The following is a 20,672-nucleotide window of genomic DNA, read 5'->3' on the forward strand; positions in this document are numbered from 1 at the left end:
CGGGCACTGTGCTCCTTTAAACTTCATCTGGAATGTTGAGTACATCTGTCGTGAGGTTTTAACACCTATGTGGAGTCAAGGCCCCATCATTGAACAGGTCACTCAATGTCTTTCATTGACAGGTCAAGTGTCACATATGTGATAAAAAAGAGGACTTGCAGTCGTGTGAAAGCTTAACTAAGCCCAGCATATTTAATTCAGAAAAGAAAATTTTTCAACTACCCGTATGTAAGAAAACACAATCATACAAAACAGATTAAAACTGATATGGATAAAGTTGCATTAAGTTAATCCTGTCTACTTGATATCTAATTTAAATGTCAGGTATTTGAAAACCGACAATACACTGTCTTTAAGATAAGAATCTGTTTTAAATTTGATATGGATAAAGATGCTTTTTTTCCTCTGGACTTTACATAAAATTGCAGTATCAGAAATACAAGTAACTATAATGTTTCATCCTTCAGCAAATAAATATAGTGCACCTCACTGTCACACATTCACTAAGCTGGGGATGTTTACCTATAGGGTCCGCTGTAATAACATACATCCTATGATTCCACTTCCTGGCCACTTGTGTCACACTGCAAAGCATTGTGACTTATGAGTCAGCCCCTCAGCCCCAATATTTATTTCCAGTCTTACTTTGCCCAGTATTTTTTGGTTTGCAGTAGAAGGTAGACATGCTTTTCTTTTAACTGGATCCAAAGGATCTATTTTAGGAAGGCTTTGCATTCGAAAATAATTGCAAACATCGTCTGGAACAGGACAACGCTCAATAATTTGCATTATTGTTGGCAGATTGGGGGTGCTGTTCTTTATACCGTTGTTTTTCGGACAAAAAGGTTGCAGATGTTCAAGTTGCTTGCACATTTTGAGCAACCTGATAAGTTGTTATGGCCCCACAGCTTCTCTAGGACAAACTGGTATTCTATTTTTTGTCACTGTGCCACCCTTAAAGGGCAACCGACGTCTCCGGACAAGTTGTGTCCACAATTTGTAAAATCGCTTCAAATGACTTCTACTGAGCGTATTTTACAAAGATTCCACCGCATATATCTATATTTTACGTTTTAAGACTTGTGCTGAATATTCCGGAAGTCTTGTTTTTGAGTTGGTGACTGAGTCCTCCTCACCTTATGTCACTGAAGGAACGCCCCTCACCGAAAAAGGACATACCTTGCATCACCTCAATGCATTTTGCGGTACTTTGTTTGGTCTGAAAACTTCGTGTTGATCCGTGTTGATGGTGAAATTAGAAGGAAAACACATAAATAACGCGATGTTGAATCGTTGTGTGTTGCGCCAATACTTCTACAGTGTATTTGATGTTCACTTACAAAACGTCCCAGGAGACAATTTACACGGAGCTTTGTCGCCCTCTTCCGCCTTTTTTGGCTACTGTGAGTACTGAAGAGTTTGTCACTATATTTCTCTCCAGATGTATCAAAATGACCGGAATAAATTCTTTAATCGATTGCAAACATGTACGCTTTCCTCTTCAGAACTATTTGAATCATATTCATAACTGGATGAGTAAGAAAGCATCTTTTACGAATCTAAAGCCATAGTTTTGATTCTCCAGCAAGGCAAGACGCCTTGGGGTGACACCATGAACAAGGGGGCGGGACCTTCTGAAACTGGCCACTTCCGGGTTCAATTTGAAGTAGTTTTTGGACATTTTTATTGGTGTTTTGCATTTGACTAATATATATATATATATATATATATATATTTTTGGGGGGGGTATTTTAGATGCTCTAAAAGTTTTTATGTCATTGAACTGCATGGATTAAGCTTTGAGTACATTGCTCAATGTGTTTTCAAACAGTCACGTAAGGGAAGCTGCCCATTGTTTGGACTGCTATTATCTTTTTATGGCTTGAGGTTTCGGAGGTGATGTCGCAATGGAAACAGGATATGGAGTGCACCAGCCGAACCGATAAGAAATCAGTAGTAAGGCCACTTCTGTGCGTATATATGTTAATTTCTTATCTATAGTCAACATGATACCAAAATATTGGATACTCATGCACAAGGGATCAATAAATGAAAAAAAATAATGACATACATAAAAGAAGATACAAGATACATTGCAGGGTACACAGAAACTAACATTTGCGCTCACACTCACACCTATGGACAATTTGGAGTGTTCAATCAGCCTGCCATGCATGGTTTTAGAATATGTGAGGACCGTGAGAAACCCCAGGCAGGCCCGGGGAGAACATACAAAATACACATACAGTATTAATATCATCATGCAATAAAATAAATCGAACCGTTCAACCTTCAGGATGTTATTATGACTTCAAAATCGATCGCGAGAGTGGCTGCCTGTACCGTTATGTTGTACTTCTACTTTCTTGTCATACATTGCCGGCTGTGAATTGGGAATTTCTCTATTGTGAGACAATTAAAATTGTTCTTATTCTTATTCTCATTATATTATAGTGTCTCCCCGAGGTCAACAGGTCATTGCCAGGGTGCAAGCAGTCCTTGATAATTTTGTTTGTTCTGCTGAGACACTGTGAGGTATAAATGTTCATCACTAAGGAGGGAGGCTAGCTTTTCACCCTCTGTATAGCCATTGGTACAGCTACCGTAACATACCGCATTGCAATATGTAATGCAGTCTATGTGCCCTGGATTGGCTGGCAGTCAATCACATGGGACTTTTAAAAACATATATGTTTATTCAGTTTAGCGGCATTAAAACATGGACTATAGGAGCATGTTGTGAATGTTGTTCATGCTTTTGTAATTTGTGTAGTTGTAACTGAATTGGAAAGCAAGGCAAAAACAAGTAAAAGCACGCGACAATTTTTTTCCCCTTGCTTTACAATTGAAACGTCAAGTTCTCTTTGTAGAGACACGAGACACTCAAGATTACACGTGTTTTAATGTGCTGCCTGGGCGTGGCAATGTTGGGTCATGTCTCATTCCGCTTGAAAAACAGGATTTAGGAAAAGAAATGAAACCCATTTTGATGTCACAATAGTGCTCCTGAGACTGTTTCTGCTTCATGACAAACAGTTTTGCCATGACATTTTCTTGAAGTTCCTGATGATGATGATGATGATGATGATGATGATGAGTCACCGCAGTCTGTAACATGACTCCAAAGCTGGGAAAAAATGGGCCTTTTCTTCCCTCAGACACACTCACATATTCACACACACACACACACACACACACACACACACACACACACACACACACACACACACACACACACACACACACACACACACACACGCTCACACGCGCGCACACAAACACGCACACACACAGTAGGTTTTCTGTAACAGCCAATGTTATCATTTTTTTCTCTGTTCAGAGGAGAGAGAACGAATGCCTTGGATTCCGTTTTATGGGAGTAGCCATAATAAATCACTTCTATATGTGTGTGTATGTGTGCAAGTACACAGTGTCAAGCAGAGGAGGTTCCCACATGGTGATGGTCTAATTTATTGCACAACAATCTTCAGGCTCCAGATCCAAAAATAACGTGCAGCCTCTCAGGTTGCAATGCAAATCCTCACATTGTGCCATACGGTCAGGAAGGCCAGTGTGTGGATCCTGTGACAAGTTTGGCTGTGTGATTGTTGGTTACCCGCAGCAACTGCAAGGCCACATCCCCCCTCAGTCCTTTTCGATGTGCAGCTCATATGTCTAACCTTTGGTTTGGGTTGCTACAGCAACCAAAGGCCACACCCAAACGCTGACTCACCCTGCAACAATTATTGTGTGTGTTTTTTTGTTTGTTCATGCTTTCCTTTTGTGAGTAGTTTACAAGTATGGTTATGCCACAGCTGCTGTGGTAGTTACCAAAATCATTTTTGTATCATGTCACTGTCATGGTTAATGACTTAAACAGAAAATATGTATATTTTAAATGCTTTGCCATTCTTGAGATTTTAGGTAACACATTTCTTTGGATGTAAATAATTGTAAATAATTCTGTTGCATTCTTCAAGGCATTTTTGATTCATTCTCAACTAACTTGCAGAATGAAAAGCAACATACTGATCCTGAACTGTTCTCGGCAGTATTATTCTGCTCATGGAAACTGGAGTTTAAAACATTCCAGATGGTTCTATATCATTCCAAATAATCTTTTCCTTTTGGCTTTGCCCTTCGGGGGGGCGCAACAGTGAATAATATACTTGGTTATTTCTGTCAAAATGAAAAAAAGAGCAATCTGCCTTTCTCCGTCCTTTTATAAACAGAACCTTTGTTTTCCAGTTTTATTATTTTTTAGGGGGAGTGGTTGCATTGTGGAGTAAGTGCTTGCAGACAGGGAAAACAAATTAACTCATTCACTGCCAGAAAATGCGTCCACTCCAGTGCCAGGGTTTTTGTCATTTTGACTTAAATTCCAGAACCCACAGAATATTTAGAGTTTTAAGACTACATAAACATTCAATGCAATGTAAGAAACCTTAGACGCTGTACTTTCATTAAAAAAAAGTTAATTCCCAAGTTATATTTACGTCATATTTGCAATTGCCGAAAAATTCGGGAATGGCAGTGAATGGGTTAAAATGGATTTCTCTTGTAGTCATTTGACATTCAACTCTTCAATTATATTATATCATTTTAATTTGGTATTTTATTTTGTTATTTTGGACACTTCTCCTTTCTGCTATTTTAATTTGATGGCTCCTAGTCGATGTATGCAAGACATGGCACTTGGTATCCCAGGCAGGAGGGAGAATGCGTTTAAGCTGCCAAGGCCTCAATTTTATAGTGTAGATCTTCTGCTTTTTTTTTTTGTCAAAAGAGACGAGAAAAGGTCCCCTTGTTCTTTTCTCAGTAATACCCTCCATTCACACCATCTACTCTCATTCCTTCTTTTGCACCCAAATTTTTGATGTTGGTGCCACGCAGCTGCTCTCATGTGGGTAACATCTCGAAGTGACAGCAGAACTGTGCTGGAAAAGTTTTTGTTTTCTTCGGAGAGGTTTGAAAGCACAATGAACCAAGGAAATTCACTTGGCGACAGATTCTGGCTCAGTCCAAAAAAAGGTAAGTCCCCATGTCCTTAAAAACGTTTAGATTGATAGCGAGACTGACACTGAGTGATGATACACTGCACATGCATTTGTCACATTTTGGGATACCAAAGGGTTAAACCAATCATTTGTTGTGTACTATTCCTCTTGGCCGCTGTTGATTATGGGGCTTGCTTGTAATTTTATGTTGCGCTTCATTTCTGGTGCTTGTTTGCTGCGCAGTGTGACATTTTCTTGTCTCGAGCAAAGATCTAAAACTTAACATTCAAACCACAGAACACAATGGAAAAATATGTAAAATGTTTCGACTCTTCCTCTGGATTTGTATGCACAGTTCCAGGGTAAATATTTAAAGGACAACCAATACCATTTTTTTGTTTCCTAACTGACATCAGAAAACGTTTATAGCATCTAAAATACCCAAAACACGCAGGCTGATATTTTTAGTCAAATGCAAAACACCAATAAAAATGACTTAAAGTGTGCTAAATCTGCAAAAAATTGAGCTGCGAATCAGTCATTTTCAGAAAGTCCCGTCCCCAGTTCGTGACCTCATGCCAAGACGTCTTGCCTTGCTCGAGAATGAAAACAATGGCTTCAGATTCGAAGAAGATGCTTTCTTGTTATGCATCCAGTTATGAATATGATATGATATGAAATAGTTTTGAAGAGGAAAGCATAAATGTTTGCAATCGATTAAATAAGTTCTTCATTTTGAGGTCAAGGTCGTTTTGAGGCATCAAGACTGATGTGTAGCGTCCCAGAAAATGCAGAAGATGGCGCCTTAGCTCCGTTGGAAATGGGCTGATTTGTCTGCTTGGAATTTGTGTCAGCGAATATCAAATAGTTGTTTTGGTGCAACACACAACGATTGACCATTGCGTTATTTATGTGATTTCCTTCTAATTTTGCCATCAACACGGATCTACACGAAGTTTTCAGACCAAACAAAGTACCGCAAAATGCATTGTGTGTCCTTTCTCGATCAGGGGCGTTCTAGACGTGCCGTCACGGTAGGTATCGTCACCAACTCAAAAACAAGACATACTGAATATTCAGCGTGAGTCTTAAAACGTAAAATATAGCTATATGCGGTGGAATCTTTGTAAAATACGCTCAGTAGATGCCATTTGAAGTGATTTTACAAATTATGGACACAACTTGTCCAGAGGCGTCGGTTGTCCTTCAAGCATCATGAGTTGAGTACATTTTCCACAGTTGATGGTGTTCACATGCCAAATCTGTTTCATTGTTATCCATGCTTGGCCACTTCAGGAAGAGCTAGACGGATCTAGGGTCTTTAACAGTTCCTCTGCTTATTTTGGTGACCGTAGGAAATAAATCTGTGGCCTCACTTATTTCCACTCTAGAAAAGGTAAAGTCACTGTGGTCTGGTATTTGAGAATATGAACATGGACACAGCAACTGCCATTTTTTCCCCACCTCCACGATGCATTATGAATTTTCCATTTATATTTATGCTTACGTTTGTGAAACAAAAGCCAAGAAACCCATTATGCCCCAATCCCTCACTGCTCACTGTAAAATGCTTCTCTGTGGTGATGCCTGCACATTTTTTTAATTGCTTAGTTCATCTTCTGTCAAAAACATTTGTTTTCCAGTACTTCTCTTTTTCATTAAACACAGCCAGTGTGCTCTTATATATAGCCTTTATCTCTTCAAAATTACTTTTAATAAATTGTAACATAGATTATTATGCAGCAATAATTGAACACTTTCCTGTAACTCCAAAATACAATGTATGTTTCTTCCACTCTTAATCTAATTTCAGTGATTATTAATTGAAGTAATGCAATTTTCAGTGAGTAAATATGTTTGTCTTCTCGCTATTAATTAAAGTAATCTTCGTGACACTGAGATGAAGGGATCGGTCAACCAACGTGACCAATTTTTTTAAGCTTTATTGTATTTCAAGTTGCATGAAAGGCAGCTCAACTGTCTGATTGTCTGACACGAAACAAGAGTAAAATACTGTCCAACTATATTTTAATGGAATATATATGCAACTGCATATGCAGGGTTAATTTCACTCCCCTATACACAAATTCCGCATTTCCATTAATGTTAAGAGGGTACAGAAAGTGCTTAAGAATGAATGTCTCTCTGTGTCTTTGTGTTGTCATGTTATTTGTTACTTAGTTTTTTTTTTCTTTTGACTTCAAGACGGCGCCGCGAGAGTGGCTGCCTTTCCAGCAGCTCCTGTGTTTTGCTTTTCTACTTTCATTTCTTTCATAACTTTGCTGCTGTGAAATGTAAATTTCTCCACTGCGAGACCAATAAAGGCCAATCCAATCCAATCCAATCCAATCCAATCCAATGTTCTATTCCAATAACCCGTTTTTTATTTGCTCTCAAATTTTCGCAGGACACAATTCTAAATGTAACATGCCGCAATTACGAGATGTGATACACAAAATTAACCAGCACACCATTGTGAAAATTAGCAAATCAGAAAATGGATAGGTGGATAGATTGATGAGCAATCTGATGTAATTTACCATTTCCTTCCCACATCATTTTTCTGGTTCTATTTGTGTCGTATTTTAGGAACCAAATGGGCTTAAAAATAGTTACATCAACTGAATTACATTTTTTTTGCGGTCCATTAACATGTATTCATTGAATTTTGATCAAACATGCAGACGTCAAATCTTATCGCTAATTTCAAAGAACAGCAAACCTAAGAATAGATGCTCAAACTAATTCTAACTTTAGAAGCTTCCTGGCTTGTAGGTGGAGCGTTATCGTGCCTGAGTTCTGTCAGTAGGCACAGCTGTCCCTCCTAAATTTTCATACTCCTAACTATAACCTGTCAGGTGATAAATTACTTCACTCAAAATGGGTTTAACATTCAAAGAAAAATGTGAACTTTTGCATTGCAAACATTTGGCAATGTGGCAGTTTATTTTGAGCATGCGCACCTCTGCAGCTGAGCAAAGATTTAGGAGGGTTTCTGTGCGAGACCCAAAATGTAGCCAGTGATTACAAATCCCGTCAGATTTATTCCAGAATGTGTGGAAATATTTGAGTAAATGTGCAGAAACCTTTGTGTTATTCACATCCAACTTTATGTTGCTCATGTTTAGTTGCATACATTTTACATTTTAATAACTAAAGATTCCTGTCGTCTGGAAATTTACTCACATATTTGGTGGCTACTTTCATCTCTGAGAGCCTCAATGTCTAGTTTAGCGAATGAGCTCACACAACAGAGCTCTTGGCATGAATTGGATTTAACTGCTGAAATATAAACTGTGATTATTTCCATATTTTTGCAATCACATTTCAATATGGGTACATTTAGTGCGTGTAGGGGTTTTGCATATTTACAATCCTCCATTCATGTATCCATTCATTTTCTGATTTGCTGATTCACACAAGCGGATTGGGGTGTTGTGGAGCCTATACCACCAGTCTCCGGTCAGGGGCGGGGCACACCCTGAACTGGTCAACACCCAGAACTGCAGTCAATGTTATCATTATTTTTCATTATCATTATTATCATTATTTATCAGTGTTATAAATTATATATATCAGTCTATATATATCAGTGTTATCAATATTTATAATATTTTTAATCAGGTGGAAATTAGTTGAGCAAAAAGACAAAGCCAACCACACAACGTGATGCATGTATTATCTCCTTCTCCCATTTATGAACTAATCATTCACCACCTATCACGAGGGATCTTTTGAAAACATATTTACATATAGTTATAAATATACTATTTAAAAAAGAAAGAGACAGCTACTCAGTCTGTGCTACATTAACTAAATATGGTAAAATATTGTAGCACTTGGCTGTTGCACTTATGAGTACTAAAAAATAAAAGGTGTTAGTGCTTTAACACCCAACACTCAGGAAACTAGACATTGTCTTTGGGATATTATTAATTCAGATTAATATTTGTTAAATCAGCAATCACTGATGCTACATGAGAGGCAGGGTCTGCTGACTCGCCATCTCTGTTCCAGTTCATCCCAAAGGTGATTGATGCTATTGAAGTCTGCCCTTTGTGCAAGTCAGTGAAGTACTTTCCCACTCCGCTCATCCAACCATGCCTCAGTGGACTGGCATTATCCTCTGCCATTCTTGAACAAAAGAGGCCTTGTTTAAAAGTTGTCTACTCCGCTGTATATTTGGACTTCACAGCAATTTGATCGGCTTGATAGATGTTGCCAATATATCGTGTTTTTACGGGAAATCTGTAATCAGCTCCAATGTTCGAATTTGCTGATTGATCAATTAAATCATTGATCTGATGCACAAAATAAGATATTACAGCAAACGCACCGGGAATGTTCTACGCTTCCACCGCATATGTCCGAGCCTGAAACTTGATCTATTTTTAATCTTGTTTATTTCGGGCCTGCCTTTACCAAAGGGCTTGCCTAGGCTTGAGTCCAGAGGCCTTCAATAGTTTGAAAATGTCAATCACTTTACATTTGTCATGGGTTGACCTACAATTCTACGCATAGTCTTCTTCTTCTTCTTTTCCTTTCGGCTTTTCCCTTCAGGGGTCGCCACAGCGAATCAATGTCATCCATAAAGGCAAATCCATCTATCCCGGTTTTGTGCATCCTCTTCTCTCACCCCAGCTACCTTCATGTCCTCTTTGACCACATCCATAAACCTCCTCTTCGGTCTTCCTCTCGGTTTCCTGCCTGGCAGTTCAAGGCTCAGCATCCTTCTACCGATATAGTCACTCACTCTCCTCTGGAAATGTCCAAACCATCTCAGTCTGGCCTCTCTGAATTTCTCTGCAAAGCCTCTAATGTCCCTCTAATGTACTCATTCCTGATCCTATCCAACCTGGTCACTCCTAAAGAAAACCTCAACATCTTCAGCTTTGCTACCTCCAGCTCTGCTTCCTGTCTTTTCTTCAGTGGCACTGAAGTGGCACAGTCCAAACGTCATGACTGGTCTTACCACTGTTTTATACACTTTTCCTTTCATCCAAGCTGAAACCCTCCTATCACACATCAAACCTGACATTTTTCTCCAGCCATTCACACACATATATTCCGTCTTGCTGCGACTGATCTTCATTCCTCTCCTTTCCAGGGCATATCTCCACATCTCGAGTTTCTCCGCCACCTGTTCCCCGTTCTCGCTACAGATCACAATGTCATCTGCAAACATCATGGTCCAAGGAGATTCTTGTCTAACATCGTCTGTCAGCCTGTCCATCACCATAGCAAACAACAAGAGGCTCGGAGCTGACCCCTGGTGGAGTCCCACCTCCACCTTGAATTCCTCCGTCACACCGACAGCACACCTCACAACTGTCTTACAGTCATGATACACGTCTTGCACCGCTCTGACATACTTTTCTGTCACTCCAGACTTCCTCATGCAACACCACAGCTCTTCTCTGGGCACCCTGTCGTACGCTTTCTCCAGATCTACAAAGACACAATGCAATTCCTTCTGACCTTCTCTGTACTTCTATATCAGCATTCTTAAAACAAACACTGCATATGTCGTACTCTTTTTTTGGCATGAAGCCACACTGCTGCTCACAAATATTCACTTCTGCTCTTAGTCTTGCTTCAACTACTCTTTCCCAGAGTTTCATTGTATGGCTCATCAACTTTATTTCTCTGTAGTTAGTACAACTCTGCACATCTCCCTTGTTCTTAAAAATGGGCGCGAGTACACTTCGTCTCCATTCTTCAGGCATCTATTCACCATCTAAGATCTTGTTGAATAACCCAGTCAGGAACACCACCGCCACCTCTCCAAGACACTTCCATACCTCGATTGGTAAATCATCAGTCCAGAGTGCCTTTCCCCCCTTCATCCTCTTCAGCGCCCTCCTCACGTCATCCTTGCTAATGTTTGCTACGTCTTGGTCCACAACAGTCACGTATTTTACTCTTTGTTCCTTCTCATTTTCCTCATTCATCAATTCTTCAAAGTAGTCTTTCTATCTTGCCATCACACTACTGGCACCTGTTAATACATTGCCATCTCTATCCTTAATTACCCGAACCTGCTGCAGGTCCTTACCATCTTTGTCTCTCTGTCTCGCCAGCCTGTAAAGATCAGGCTCACCTTCCTTGCTGTCCAGCCGAGCATACAAGTCATCATAGGCCTCTTGTTTGGCCTTTGCCACCTTTACTTTACCCGTGCGCTGCATCTCCTTGTACTGCTCTCTACTCTCGTCCGTCCTCTTAGTGTCCCACTTCTTCTCTGCTAACCTCTTTCTCTGTATACACTCCTGCACCTCCCCATTCCACCACCAAGTCTCCTTATCTACCTTTCTTCCACTCGATACACCAAGTACTTTCCGACCTGTGTCTCTGATTATGTTCGCTGTAGTTTGCCAGTCATCTGGAAGGACCTCTTTCCCACCCAGTGCTTGTCTTTTTACCTCCTTCCTAAATGTCATGCAGCACTCTTCCTTTTTCAACTTCCACCATTTTGTCCTCACTTCAGCCTTTGGTTTCTTCATCTTCCTGACTGCCAGCATCATCCTACACACCACTAACCTATGCTGTCTGGCTACACTCTCACCAACCACTACTTTGCAGTCACCGATTTCCTTTAGATGGCGCTGTTGACACAAAAAGTAGTCTACCTGTGTACTCCTGCCTCCACTCTTTTAGGTCACGCCATGTTCCTGTCTCTTCTGAAAGAAAGTATTCACAATAGCCATTTCCATTCTGTTAGCAAAGTCAACCACCATCTGTCCTTCAGCGTTCCTCATCTGGAGTCCAAACCTGCCCATCACCTCCTCATCATCTTTGTTTCCTGCACCAACATGTCCATTGAAGTCTCCACCAATTACAACCCTCTCACATCTCGGGATGTTCTGAATGACTTCATCAAAGTCCAACCAAAATTTCTCCTTCTCCGCCAGCTCACATCCTACTTGTGGGGCATACCCACAAACAACATTGAACATCACACCTTCAATTTCTAGCTTCAGACTCATCATTCTATCAGATACTCTTTTTACTTCTACGACATTCCTAACAAACTCCTCTTTTAAGATAACACCAACTCCATTTCTCTTTCTGTCTTCACCATGATAGAACAACTTCAACCCTGACCTTAAGCTTCTAGCCTTGCTTCCTTTCCACCTGGTCTCCTGGACACACAGTATGTCTACCTTCCTTCTCTGCATTATGTCAACTAGCTCTCGACCTTTACCTGTCATTGTTCCTACATTCAATGTTCCTACTCTTAGTTCTATACTCTCGGCGTTCCATTTCTCTCTTTTCCTCCGGGCACACTTCCCTCCCCTCTCCTTCTTTGACCAACAGTAGTCAATTTTCCACTGGCACCCTGAAGGTCAACAGTACCAAAGGTGACCGTTAACCCCGGCCTCGCCCGATCCGGTATGGGTTTCAGAGGTTTGAGTCGCATTTTTGTTTTGGCAATTTTTTTTACGTCGGATGCCCTTCCTGACACAACCCTCTGTATTTATCCGGGCTTGGGACCGGCACAATAAGACACTGGTGTGTGCCCCCTTGTGGCTACATTTACAATTCTACGCATAGTGATGTGGCATTAATGATAGTGTGGCCTAATACAGGGTAGGAGTCTCAATAGTTTCATGTTATTCTGTCATTTGTTTGACTTCCTCTCCGTCACATGGCGCTGCGCTGGTTGACAAAGAATCCCACCCTCTAGAGGGCCGAGATGCAGACCCTATCAGAAGGCATTACATTCTACATTGTTCCGGCTTCATTTATCATTCAATTATATCATCGAAGTATCTGCGGATCGGTCACACCCAAAGACTCTGTATGCCACATGACAGATCCCCACGTGAATTTGTTACAGAGCAAAGGATTTATAATGGAGATTAGTGATCAACACAACTTTTTTCAGTTAACATGATAACCAATTGAATTTACAACTCACTTTGAGGACATGTACAGAATGAGCTTAATGTGCCAGATGGATGGCTCTCTATCAAGCGGCGAGAATATGTGCTTTGTACAACTGCAAAAAAATAGCAAGCATGAGAGAGGAGCAGGGTGTACTTGAGGAATGGTATTTTAAACAAATAACTAAGTCCAAAACTCAGACATGATAAAAGCAAAAAATTGCAAGTAGCAAACAAAAACTATGACTGATGCGAAAAACTAGCAGTGACCGTAACATAAGTGAGAACATGATGAGGACAATAGTGAAACTTGAACAACAGCTAAAGAAAAACATTATCTGCAGTTGAGACAAACTCGAGGGAAATGTGACAGGCGCAATCATTGACCTGACACTGAACGGTCGTGCCGGGAGTCCTTTTAACTCATTCGCTGCCATTCGCAAATTTATTCTGGAATTGAAAATATGCCACAGAATGCTATTCCAGAATGTATTAGGTTTTTTTTTTCTTTTTTTTTTTTTGCGGGAGAGTGAAGATCAAGCGGCGGATACTACACCTGATCTGCGACCAACCAACAGAAGTAGGCCACACCACCCACCCTGAAGTCCAGGTGTGTTAGTTTTATTATATAGGCATGGAGGTCCTTTCCTCTTCCTTTCATAACTTTGCTGCTGTGAATTGGGAATTTCTCCAATGTGAAAAAAATAAAGGATATATCATCTCACCTCACCATCATCCCCCTGTGTTGGTTCTTCTATGGTCACATGTAGAATGCTACACTCCTTTTTTTATGTGTCACACACTGGTGTCCAACAGTGTTCTACTATTGCCAAAATCTGGTGTTTCTACAACTTTGTGACAAGATTTCTACCCTTCTAAAATACTATTTTAAAAAGAATACAATAATGCAATACTATTTTAAAAATAGTATTGCTTACATTAAATCTGGTGTATTTTATATTCTTCGTTGTATTAATAATCAGAGTTTCGTCTGAAGCTCTGATTATTAATTGTTAAATATTATTTTCACTTCTGCATGTATCGTAGTCACACATGTGTGCTCCATGTGCTAGTTTGTTGAAAAAAAAACGTTTTTGTTATATCAGTACAATAATATCCATACATGCATTCATTTTGTAATTTGCTAATGCTCACAAGGGTCTCAGACGTGCTTGAACTGATCCCAGCTGTCTTCAGGCAGGAGGGGGGACACGCTGAACTTGAACTTGAATTTACCAATCACTCTCAGAGTAGACATGGAGACAATATTATTAGTAATTATTATTATTAATAATATTATTATAACATCAGTTTATAAACTGCAGCTTTACAAACTGCACCCAAAGAGGATATGTTGCTCTCTTACCACAAACTCATTTGACTGTTACCATGGGAGGAGTAAAAATACATATATAAATAAAAAAAATGGGGGAAAAAACTTTTCCACTCGTGGCTGGATATGTAACAGTGTGTGTGGTTTCAAACACCCAGAAGGAATGCATCTTGTCATAGCTGCCCACTAAAATTGCGCAACTGTGTTCCACGCAGCCATCCACTCTACTCTGATATTTTCTTGCGTTCAGAAGTACTATGATTAGTGTGCTCCTCTTAAAAAGGACAACCGACATCACTTTTTCGTTTCCTAACTGACATCAGAAAAACGTTTTATAGCATCTAAAATACCCAAAACACACAGTATGATATTTTTAGTCAAATGCAAAACACAAATAAATATGACTTAAAGTGTCCAAAATCTGCAAAAAAAATAAACCCGGAAGTGGCCAGTTTCAGAAGGTCCCACCCCCTTGTTCGTGGCGTCACCCCAAGACGTCTTGCCTTGCTGGAGAATCAAAACAATGGCTTCAGATTTGGAGAATATGCTTTCTTGTTACTCATCCAGTTATGAATATGATTCAAATAGTTCTGAAGAGGAAAGCATACATGTTTGCAATCGATTAAAGAATTTATTCCGTGCCATTTTGAGGCAATATGGGGCCCTTTTCCACAGGCTGATTAATCCCTTACACGGAGCTTTGTCTCCCTCTTCTGCCTCTTTTTGGTGCAACACGAAGTTTTCAGACCAAATAAGTACAGCAAAATGCATTGACGTGATGAAAGGACTGCTACAATGTGTCCTTTTTTCGGTCAGGGGCGTTCCTTCAGTAACGTAGGGTGAGGACTCGTCACCAACTCAAAAACAAGACTTCCAGAATATTCAGCGCGAGTCTTAAAACGTAAAATATAGCTATATGCGGTGGAATCTTTGTAAAATACGCTCAGTAGAAGTCATTTGAAGCCAGTTTTACAAATTATGGACACAAGTTGCTCGGAGACGTCGGTTGTCCTTTAAGTCCTTGAACACTTCACCCTTGCTTTTAACTGGACTCTGGCCATGAGAGGTCACTCCCTCTGACACAGGGAGACGAAAAGGAGACAGATGCACAGAGGGGAGAAGTGGTCTAGGGATAGAAATCTGATATCATGTCTGTGAGTGCTAAAAAGTTTGACTGTAACGCAAAGTTCTTTTTATAGTTATGCAAGAGTTAACAGCTCATTTGAAGTGCGAAGCTCTGATTTTAGCTTGCAATAAACCTTTAATCTCATTGCCATGTTGCATCATTTTAATGATCTGTGAAACAGACTCACGTTTTGACTGTCAAATATTCCACAGATGAATGTTAGATTAATCATTCCTGCCCTTATTGCAAACCGAAATCATCCGATTGAAATATAAAGACTTCACAGTGTTGTCCTTTGAAACGTAAATATTAATCTGAATGTATTTGTCTTAATTTCAGTCATTTCTAAATTATGGAATTACACCTTTAGTTTGACATATAATTATACTGTATCTGACACCATGCTGTTGGTAACCTACATGCATGAATAACGAATGGCTCCAGGTTTAAATGGATGTATGCCATCTGGTTCTTCTGGCTTTCTTGAAGTGTATCCGAGTTAAGAAAAGCCCATTCACTGATCTGGTGTGTGTGACACACCAAAGGGTGTGTGTCAGCCAGCAACACTATTGGTGCGTGCGTGCGCGTGTGTGTATGTGTGTGTGTGTGTGTACGTGTGTGTGTGTACGTTTATGTGTGTGTGTGTGTGTGTGCGTGTGTGTGTGTGTGTGTGTGTGTGTGTGTGTGTGTGTGTGTGTGTGTGTGTGCGTGCGCGTGTGCATGTTTGTGTGGACAATATGGGAGGTGTGTACTTTAGTGTGTGAGTGGGCGTTTCTGTGGAAGTCACAGAACCACTGAACATGTGCCCAGACACTCTTCATTGGTGTGTTACTCCATTCATTGGAATGGTCTGTTTTTTGCCAATAATCAGTTTATAGTAGATAGTTTTCTTCACTTCCGCTTTGAGGTTGTTATATTTACTTTACTGAGATTTTTCTTCTGTGCGTCTTTTTTTCCATAAGGATTTGAGAGGGAAGGTAGGAGGAGCCCAGCCCAAGTGTGCTCTCTTTCTCTTCCACACACTTGCATGCACTCTCTCTCTCTCTCTCTCTCATTCTGTCATTGCCATCCCAGAAGAGTGCAGCAAAACTTTATGCTGTGAGGCAACAGAATTAGAATTTTGATTGAATGACATTTGGATGGATTATTCTTTTTCTTCAACAAAACCTGAGAACTCAACGAGAAAAGAAGCGTGAGAAAGTAAGGGGGCATATTTCACACATGCTCTTCTCTTTCATTCATGTATAATTGAATTGAAGCTTGTGTTTTGCTGGGGGACCTGTTTTATTCCTCACAGTCGGATGTGTGGTCTGTTGAGTCTTATTTTTTGACTTTGAGATAGTTTAGAGATAAAGCAAAATGGTTGCGGGTATGCTCATGCCCCTGCGCGACCTGAGGGCAATCTATGAGGTTCTCTTTCGGGATGGTGTAATGGTGGCCCAAAAGGACAAGAGACCTCAGACCAAGCATCCTGAGGTACAAGGAGTGTGCAATCTACAAGTAATCCGTGCTATGGGATCACTTAAATCCAAAGGCTTTGTGAAGGAAACATTTGCCTGGAGACATTTCTACTGGTACCTTACCAATGAGGGTATTGTTTACCTGCGTGACTACCTCCACCTGCCGCTTGAGATTGTTCCTGCCTCCTTGCAGAGGTTTAATAAATCAACATCCACTCTGGCCATGGTTCAACGAGCTGCCAAGGTTCAATCTGTTGAAGGTCCTACATCTTACGTGCCCAAACCAAAGTTTAGTGATGAAGCTGAAAGCCAAGAAGCAGTGGAAGAGCGCCAAAGATACCGCCATAGAATGATGGATCCCAGAGAAAAAGAAGGCTATTCTGACAGGACCCCCAGATTCAGGGGCCGTCCTTCAGATTCTGTTAGGCCTAAACAAATGGCTGACCAATCTCCTTTGTGGTTCGCAAAGGGGAACAGCCTTCAGGGTGAATCAATGCCGATGGTACATTCACATCTGCAATTGGATATGAGCAATAAGAAGGCAATGTCTCAGGATAGGGAAGTGACTGAAGTGCAAAAGGAGAAACAATTGAGTTTTTTCTCGACTTCAAAGGCACCACATAAAAACGGTATGCCTCAGCCATCTCTGACTTCAGAATCCTCCAAAGCAGCCCCGCTGCTTACTGTCGCTCCACTTACTGAGGCGATTGATGCCACACCTCCAGGAATCAAATGCCGGCCCTCTAACCCTGAAGGAAACACAGACAAGCTGAAAAGTGCAGATGCAGATGTTTGTAAAATGATTACAAGCAATTCACCTACTTTAGCACCTCCTCAAACACAGTTGAAAAAGGCGGTCAACAAAGCGGATGTTGTGCAGGTAAAATCTTACAGCACAGCTTCCGTGCCAGAAACTGATAAGGTACACACCTTGACCTCTCTGGCCGCCCCCCAGGGAACTACCAATACTGTGATAGAAAATCTCACAGCCAACCTTATCATCAAAAAAACCTCCAACGATGATGTCAAAGAAAAAATGAAGGCCGAAGTGGAAGCAAAACTTGGTACAACTGAAATTGTAGCTGATAAAGTCAAGAAGAATAAAATGGCTAAACCAGTTTCTCGGGAAACATCCAGACTATCAACCAATGCTGATCTTTCTGTAATGGAGCGCACCAATAAAGATGCGATGGAAGAAGATCTTAAAGGAGCAAATGCTAGAAAGGAATCAGCTAAATACACTGGTTCAAAGAACCAAATTGAATCTAGAATGATTGTTGAAATGCCCAAAACAACATCAGCAGTAGCCATTATTCAGGAGACAACCAAATCTCAACCAGTAAAGTCAGCCGATGCAGGAGAAATGCATCCAACAAAAGAAGTTCAGAATCTCTCTGTGCCATCGGCAAAGTCTCAAAATGAAGAAAAGTGTGAGACTACACAATTGGAATCCTCAGTAGCTGAAGTTATTACAACCACTGTCACAACAATGACAGTTAGTACAGAGAAGGCAAGATCAGATAAAAACAAAACCGCAACAATACAAACTAAAACGGAGATGAATGTAAGTCATGGTGTCAAGAAAGAAGAGTCACTGTCACCTGAAGAAGCATGTAAAACACCCCCTCCTGTCTCTGTGTCTTTGGAACAAGCCACTTCTCGTGGGCATGGTCAAACTAATGTGCCCGCTGAACTGGCCGCTGAAAACAAACAAGTGATTGTGGGAACCTCGAAATCCAAGCGAAAGAAAAAGAAATCACAAGCAGCTAAAATCAAGAGTGGTGAGACAACCGAAGAAGACAATAATGAGACGGTCAACCCCAGTGACAAAGACCATGTCCTTGAAACAATACCCGAGGGACCATCTTCAACACAGACAAATAAGGCTGAGGCAAAATTAAAAAATGATAGGGAGCAAGAACTGGATGCCTCTAAACAAATGGCAGTGACACCAGTGGGGAAAACGTCAAAACAAACAAAGGCTATTTCAGAAGAGTCATACTTGCCATTTGGCATGAGCGCTGCAGTGCCCCCAGTGGCTCATCCAGAAGCTGCACACATTAAATTGGAAAATGTGACAGAGCCATTGCAGGAACATGCCATGCCTAACAAAAAACGTGTGAAATTGTTAAAAAGCTTGAAAGGAAAACACGTGGTTGAGACTTCAGTGGCTTCATCCAAAAAGCTGGAGGCGGAAATGCAGCTATCCACTGAAATGACACCTTTACCCGGGGACACATTAAAAGACAGCTCCCTTTTGACCTCTGAACTGCAAAAACATCATGATTCTCCAAATACGACTTGTGAAAGAATGTGCAACGAGGAAACCAGACTGGCAGCAGCTGTGCTCTCTCGGGCCCCAGCAGACAAAAGGGGGGTGGAGCCAGGACTACTCTTTGCAGAAAAAATCAAGCAGGAGGTTCCGAAAGCAAAAACATCCTCCACTGTGAGCGAAGCACCCAAAGCCAAAGAATTAGCGTCAGCAGAGCCAGTGGTAACAGCCGAGGCAGCTGTAGCGAAGACACGGGCCAACCCCCTTGCCAAACAAGAGGAGCCTCCCATAGTTGCACAACATTCAGCCACTCCGGCAGCAGAGTGCAGCACAGCAAATCAGCTCTCGGTGTCAGCGGCCTTAAAGAAGGAGGAAGAGAAGAAGAGGGACTCGCAGGAGGACACACCCTCTGCCACTGCAGCGCCAGCAAGTGCCCAACATCACCTGGGGGACACCGTTTTGTCCGGAAGCCTGGAAACGGACGAGGGCAACATGAAGAGGAAAATTGTTGTGGTCGAAGAGATTGTTGAGGTCAAGCAGCTTGTTAGTCCTCAGGCAACTGGGGCGCAGGCGAGTCCACAAAGTGTGCAGCCTGAGGCAGAAGAAGAGGAAGAGTTGGATTTGGATGTTTTGGAAGAAATTGCCATCGAGAGGGCACTTTTGTCCGGGGTGCCACCTGCCAGGGTGCATGGGACACCTGAGGCAGACTGGGACCACTCGCTGGAGGAGCCAGAGGACAAGACATGGCCTAACTTCATTGAAGGTTCGTGTACCCAATTACTCTACTTCCTGTATATTTCTCTAGTGCATGTTTTGTCTCTTGGAGTGATTTTAGATTGACACTGTGCTCTCATGATTACTCTGAGAACAGAGACAAACTGCCATCTGTTCTTTGTATCCTGTTTAAATGGATCAAGGCGTGTATAATTGCAAAGCACAACATATTTTGAGTTAGAGCAATTACCAATGTCTTTATGAATAGATAGTGGAAAAAAAAAACAATTGAGGAATGCGTGGGATTGAATGATCCAAGTGTGATAGATCAATTCTATGATCGGGTGTTTGCACATACTAGGGATATTTTCTAGCAATTGTCACTTGTTACAAAGAAGTGATGTACTTCTAATCAAAATAAGCAAAGCCAAAACAAAAATGTTGATATCAAAGATCACCCCGTGTTTTTCCCGGTGCACCACAGGTACTTGATAAAACAAACAAAGTGCATCCTTTTAATTTTGTTTGGGAACATTTCTGCAAAGAAGATAAGTGAAAGTCATTCTTCCTTTACATGTTTGTTCAATGAGATTTTGCAGACCACTCCAGCAAGGTGGGGCTACTTGCTGAGATTCAGCCTCGCCTGGTCCCTGTAGAAATACTTTTGATCCATGACCACATTGAAGTGAAGGAGGTGTGGCACTTTTGTCAGCGTTTCTCATCCGTTCATTTGCAATCATACTTGCTCACTGTTGAAATATGTCCATGACACTAATGTGTGCTGCGACTGTGTCCAGTCAGCCAGATGTGTGAAAGAGGGAGAGGTTTGATGACATTCCTTTATGCAGTAGCATGTGTAGAATTTGAGATGTACGCATGCAATGTGA

At 41.1% G+C, this 20,672-nt stretch overlaps 1 protein-coding gene across 4 annotated transcripts in view; it reads left to right on the forward strand.

The window, feature by feature from the left end:
• plecb (plectin b) overlaps positions 1-20,672 on the forward strand; it is a 128,429-nt gene that overhangs the window by 51,755 nt on the left and 56,002 nt on the right. For 2 of the 4 annotated variants that reach the window (XM_088998226.1, XM_088998227.1), the window contains exon 1: positions 16,515-19,834. The exons of the other annotated variants lie outside the window; for them this stretch is intronic. In XM_088998226.1, coding sequence (XP_088854352.1) covers positions 16,699-19,834 — 3,136 coding nt within the window. In that variant the 5' untranslated portion in view covers positions 16,515-16,698. Of the gene's footprint in view, positions 1-16,514; positions 19,835-20,672 lie in introns of those variants that run through there. 4 annotated transcript variants of the gene reach the window in all.

Source organism: Hippocampus bargibanti, linkage group LG06, assembly GCF_051943395.1.
Source record: "Hippocampus bargibanti isolate YZ-2025 linkage group LG06, ASM5194339v1, whole genome shotgun sequence".
NCBI lineage: Eukaryota > Metazoa > Chordata > Actinopteri > Syngnathiformes > Syngnathidae > Hippocampus > Hippocampus bargibanti.